Below are 6,675 nucleotides of genomic sequence, written 5' to 3'. Positions count from 1 at the left end.
CGAACCTCGAAAAAATACACAAAAGGATAAATGTTTATACCTGTACCTCAAAGTGTTGATGCTTCGCCGAAAATCACAGCTTGTCTTCTGTTCACAGAAACTTTCAGCCAAGTATCAGTCGATCTTCCTCGCGCAGTCCACTGCAGATGAGATGCACCTCTGGAGCTGGGATCCCTAAAATGGTGTCTGAAATCTCTGTGAAGGTATCACAAAGCAAAGGGCAGCAGGTGTGCGTAATCTGTGTCTGTGAGAAAAAGAAAGAGAGAGGAAGAGTCAGAGATACTTCACTCTGACAGATAAGATTCAAAGACTTGCCCCATGAAATGTTACACCGGTGTGATCACAAGTCTGTCTTTTCTACGGAGAGAACGGGCACATATAGATGAGTGGATGTTGCGCAATCAGAGTGTATGTTTGGGGGTAGAGAGCATGCTCTACTACTTTTGACTAATTAAACAAAGTGAATTAGCTATCTCCCCAGCCAGAACGCGTCATGGCTGGTTACACATCATTCATCGTGACTAATTCAGAGAGAGAGAGATGTCACTCAGCTGGATGGAAATGTGTGTGTGTGTGTGTGTGTGTGTGTGTGCATGTGTATCACTCCAATTGCACCTCTGGGTATGATGGTATATAAGTTCACTGTTTTGTGTGTGCATGTTTGTGTGTGTGTGTGTGTGTGTGTGTGTGTGTGTGTGTGTGTGTGTGTGTTTAGGGATATGTACTACTGTTTAGTGTGTGCCTGTGCCTTTAAGTGTTGATATGTTCATACTTTTCTCTCTCTCTCTCGGCACTCTACTATTTTATCACTGGCTTGATACGTCGTCAATGAGGCTGGCATGCTAAATGATAATTAAGACCATTACACGCTCACAGAGCATGCTACCAGTGCAGCACACGGCTCCTTCAATCGGAGCCTCATCTCAGGGGACACCCCACGACTCACACAGTCGTGTATCTCTCCAAATTAGGTTAGATTTTCATTCCACCTCATTCGCCATGGATGTGATGTGGTTATTATAAACTCATGATATGGTTAGTGAGCCTACTGCCATTAGATGGGTGGAGGCATCATGGCGGCGCGTTAAAGGGGAAATAGATTGCCAACACTCAGTATTGCACATCTGTGTTTCTCTTGTTTGTGTTCTAAAGTATGTTTGAAGATGCTCACAGTCGCTGACTGTACAATATGACAGTTATAGAAATCACTCACAAATGCATATGTGTTTGTGCAGACTGACAAATTCAAACACCGGACCTGAACACACACACGATCAGCCACCTGAGAGACAGCCATCTGTCTCCTTGGCCAGTGGTGGAAAGTTACTAAATACTGTGCTTCAATACAATGTTGAGGTACTTTTGCTATACTTTGGTATTTCCATTCTACACTTTATTCTTCCACTGCATTACGTTTCAGAGAAAATATTGACATTTTTACAACTCTGCATGTATTTAAAAATGAATACAAATGTTTTCATTAATTTATTCACGCCCTCTTCAGATATACTTTGCAAACTTTTGAAGGGGACTCCATCCCTAGGATGGGAATCACTGAAATAACTGTAACTATATTGAGGAATACAAGTTTTTCAATTACATTAAAACATTATTATTATTATGTCATATGCAATAACATACAGTAACAGTCACAGGGTCTATTTTCTTTTACTTTTGATACTAAGTGAATTTTTTATTTGACTTTAATGGATGACTTTGACTTTCATGGAGTGGAAGTAAAGGACCTGAGTAGTTTCATGCCTCTAATCAGAAACACCCTATCCGGAAACCTGTCTCTACAGACCTATTACATATCCATACATATATGACATAGTTCCAGAAACAGGCTTGAAAGCTACTGTCTCTCCTCAGGTTTCTCACTTCCTTGGGTGTGTCCCGGCTCCTCGGCCTGTTCATGTAACACGGGCAGGTATCAGATATTGTCTGAGAAAAACATAGCCTCAGGTTATGGTGGTTATGATGTATGTATACAAATCCCACAAAGAATTTCACGTCTGAATGCAGCGACCTCCAGATTTCAGATGAGATCGTGAGCTGGGGTATGGAGGACAGAAAATGACTTCAGTATAAATAAATAAATAAATGAATGTATGAATAAATACAGGAATAAATAAATAAATGCTTAAATAAATGTATAAATAAATAAATACAGGAATAAATAAATGAATGCTTAAATAAATGTATAAATACATAAATAAATACAGGAATAAATAAATACAGGAATATATAAATATAAGTTATACCTAAACAGGACATCATTAAATAAGCATTTCTTTATTTATTCCTGTATTTATTTATAAATTTATTTAAGCATTTCTTTATTTATTCCTGTATTTATTCATGCATTTATTTATTTATACTTACCGCTAAGTCATTTTCTGTCCTCCATACTGGGGATCACCTGTGAGATGTGCCCTCCTTACCAAGTAGGTTGAACAATTTATGGGTTTTGTTTTGTAGGGAGGACAATAAATGTCTTGAGCTTTTGTTTGAAATAAGGATGAAAAGACCGAATAAAAGACAAAAGATAGAAGGGTAGAATCATTGGGTTAGAAGACAGCATAATATGTCATGTGCCATTTTTATATTTGCTTGTAATAGGATGGCTTGAGTTTTTTGTGAGCGATGACTACATTATGTGTGTGAATGTGCTGTGTACATGCCTGCATATGGACTATTAGCTCTGTCTAACCGCGTAAAATGAACTTATAGCTGTATCTTTAAACAGCCATGCCCACTTCCTGTATAGCACCCGAGGGTATCGTAAAAAACATTAAGTTAAAATGCCCGTACAGTGTTGCCTTTGCAACGCAGCTAGGGAGTCTTAAAGCATAAATGCATGACTGTATGCAGGCACGAGGCCAGATCTGATTAGAGTTTAACCAAGACTGTTAATAACGAAACCAATAAACACAAAGAGAGAGGAATGGAGTTTAGATCACAGCAGAGCAGCACGTCACTCACACAAAACCGAATTCATGCATGCAGGTACAAAATAACATTACAGTTCTTGTCACTATGCACTACTGTTAATATGTCTTTGATTAAACCTATCAGGTGTAAAGTGTGCTTATAAAAATGTTTAATGTATATTTATTTTGTAGTTGAATGCTATGTTAAAGCTCCTACTGTTTTCTTTATTTCTTGTGTAGCATAAAAAGATTACAACTGCATTTCATAATGCAACCCTCTGCTGTAACAATAAATTAACCTTGAACTTATATGTTCACAATAAAAAAACTCTGGCGACTCCTAGTGGTTGTATAAAGAAAGACATCTGACCAAGAGGACACAAAGACAACAGCTGTGAGCAAAACAAAGACTGCACCACATTTGCCTGTGAATGTCTCATTTTCCGACAAACAAATATGGATGCAATCTGAATAATTTGGTGTATTTGGTATAAACAGTAAGAGGTATAAATACTCACACATACTCGCACACAGGGGGCTTTAATCACTGCTTCACATAATCTCTTACAACTCAATGAAGCCCATTGATATCCTTTTCGGGTGCTTTAAGTTTCCTTCCTTCAAAACATGGCTGTAAAATGATAATAGTAAATTAACATCATTGAACTTCTCTTTTGAAAACAATTATAACAAAATAACTATTCATTTAACAGAATAGTACTTTCCAACTTTCACTTTTTTTGAAAGAGGCATTTTATCTGGTCCTCTAACTCTAGAAGATAAGGACACATTATGTGTGTGGATGTAATAATGCACATTGATGTTGTAAGGATAGACTTAAGGATGTAGTGTAGTTGAGTTTGACTTTATAGTCTTTGCTCAAGCTCCCTTCTTTTATTTTCACCTTGTCCTTATATTTTTGTATCCACTGTTTATAGTGTAAGAACATTTTCTTTTTTAATTTAAGTTATAGTGCTTCTTGATGTTTTAAATTGCATTTGAGTTGTAGCTATATGTCAAAAAGAACTTTTTGAGTTTGTTTTAAAAAGTACTATAAATAAATAAATATGTTGATGCAGGTTTAATAAAGCTTATGGTGAGGTAACACTGTGAGCAACAGTGACTCACTTTGACTCAACTGTCACTTCACTACAAACGTAACTTTGGCGCACACACACACAAACACACACACACACACACACACACGCACACACACACACACTTCCGAGCAGTGATCAGGATTAAATGATGCATTAAGCACTTAATTACTCAGGTGAAGCATCACTGTGTGTTGGCTGTCTGTTCTAATTTTATTAGCTGACACATTTATGGAAGTATATCTCTCGGTTTCACGCTGCCTCACCTCAGGGACACGACTCACATGCTTCTTTTCCTGTATCATGTATGTGTTTTGTATGAGCACATGTAGGCACATTGAGTGTGTGTGCTTGTTTGAATATATGATTCACAGCAGTCAGCCTTAGAGCACCTGGTGACCTCACTTTGTCAAAATGACATAACAGCTGTAACAGCTGCTTGACAGTTGTGGAGGCTGTGAGTAGGATGCACGACTCCTCACTTTTGGTGTTGAGTCCTATGCTGTGGCACTGATGGTAATGGGATTGGCCTAGATTCAAGTTTGGTTCTCTCTGATAACTTTTGCCTGCATTTGTGTGTTTGTGTGGATGATTTCCAGGTTTGTTATTTGCTAGAGGTGTTTTTGCAACATGATGCGTGTAATTGAACAACTTTGGGTGCAATCCCAATTTGTGGATTTACAGACTAGAGTTTGCGAACTGATATTTTACTTACTACAGTACTTGAGTTCATTTCTATATTATTTTCATTATTACATCAAAATTGCCCGTACTTCATTTCGGTGAGGCTTGCACATGAACCAATTTGGCATCTTGCCGTCTTTCAACATATCAATAAATATGGTCCGTATGAACAAAATGAGCTATATAGCGTTGTGGTAGCACCGTCTTGTTAGGGGTATCCAGCCAACCTCTGCCGCTCCAAATGTGGTTGTTTCCCAATTTATTGGGGGAAAAGAGTTATTGGTTTTGAATCTCTTTTAAGTGGAGAGGTTATGTTAGCTTCATCTAAAATGTCACAGATTTCACTTTTGTTAATTGTATTTCTGTTCTGTAATGAGCTGATTTGACACCTTCAGAATAAAACGTATTTTGTTGGAGAACTTTTTGAGCTCAACCATAAATCTGCCTATATATTTATATTCAAAATATACCATTCTATGTTCTGGTGTAAAAGTGACTGTCGCCACTACAGATCTTCAGGTTTACTTCTGCATTTGACTAATTCATACCCCATTTTAACACATTTTGTGCCAATCTTATTAAGAGCATAGATGGATGCATAATCTGCATTCTCTGGCTGTATGTGGATTAATGACGTCAAAGTCACATGTGAAATACAATAATTTGATGTTGTGGAGCTGGCAAGTTACTGTCCACATGAGGGCGCTATGTTGCAACAGACAGGTCTGCTGAACATGTCTCTGTTGATAATGTTTTTGTTTTTTTACTCCTGCCCTATTAGACAAGTCTTTCATGCAGGTCTTTCCTTTATCTGACCTCTAGATGGCGCTAAATCTCGCGTGTTACTTTGGCCAGCTGTGCGCCTGCTGATGGGTCGCACTGTGTGCGCTTGGAGAGAGCAGCGTGAACACGTTGACAGCCAGACAGTCAACACAACATGGTTAATTGAGCCATGTGTCTCTTGAGACACAGTTGACTCTGCAACGTGTGCAACTAGTGTGTTTTGTTTCAGTTATATTCATTAACAGCTGTGCAACATGCAGGTCCTGCATAGCTGTTTTTGGTTTGGGGTGATGGAAGGCAACAATGATTTATATATAAAAGCAATATTCCACGTCCATTGTTTATAATGGGATTTCCATCGATTGAGCTATAGTTGTCTGTTGTTTAATTGCACAATCATAATTCGATGATTTACTTAATTGATGCGACGATTTAACATAGAAAGCTGAGCTATAAGATCTAAAAATAAATGTAGATAAAAGTTATGTTCCTGACTTTTGATTTCACGCTGAGAGACTCCCACATTTGATCACAGTTGTGTTGAGAGTGATTGATGTCTCCCACCATGTCTCTGCGCGCTGTGGACAGATGCTCAATTAATCCAACGGCATAATAAAGGCATCGCTGACAGAGTCCCACTCTCTCACGGTCGGCCCTGGCTACTATCTGAACTGCACCTGTGGGCTTCATCTTCTCTTGTCATTTACACACGCAACAGAAGCTCCAGGCACGCGGGGGCGCGCATCGCGTGCACCATCCACCGACTGGGGATCGCTTTGTACCGAGTTTACCGGAGAGCTCCTTGTTCATAGGTTCCGCGGCTTAAATGGGATCAACTCACACATTTGGACGACTTGCACCATCTCTCCAGTAACTTTGATGGGGACTTCGGTATCAAGCAGGGAAAATGCCTGTGATGAAGGGATTATTGGCGCCGCAGAACACGTTTCTGGACACTATAGCCACACGGTTTGATGGCACTCGTAAGTTTTCTTTTATTTATTTTTTATTTTAGACACTCGGATCTTTTTTGCAGGTATAGATTTTGGTTTAAGTTTTCGTCTGGTGGGTATCCTCTGGTGTGTAAGCGGACTGTAGTCTATTTCCTGGAGATTCTTGAGTAAATTAATAGCCCACCTGCAAACATCCAACGATTTCGATTTGTTGTTGTATTTGTT

General features: G+C 38.8%; 1 protein-coding gene across 1 annotated transcript in view; it reads left to right on the top strand.

Annotated features, from left to right (window-relative positions):
* Positions 1-6,404: 6,404 nt before the first annotated feature.
* kcnh8 (potassium voltage-gated channel, subfamily H (eag-related), member 8) overlaps positions 6,405-6,675 on the top strand; it is a 42,712-nt gene continuing 42,441 nt past the window's right edge. Inside the window, 1 exon segment of the mRNA XM_034545194.1 lies at positions 6,405-6,480. Coding sequence (XP_034401085.1) covers positions 6,405-6,480 — 76 coding nt within the window.

The sequence above is a fragment of the Cyclopterus lumpus genome, chromosome 11, assembly GCF_009769545.1.
Source record: "Cyclopterus lumpus isolate fCycLum1 chromosome 11, fCycLum1.pri, whole genome shotgun sequence".
NCBI lineage: Eukaryota > Metazoa > Chordata > Actinopteri > Perciformes > Cyclopteridae > Cyclopterus > Cyclopterus lumpus.
This window is presented reverse-complemented; position numbering and strand designations above follow the sequence as displayed.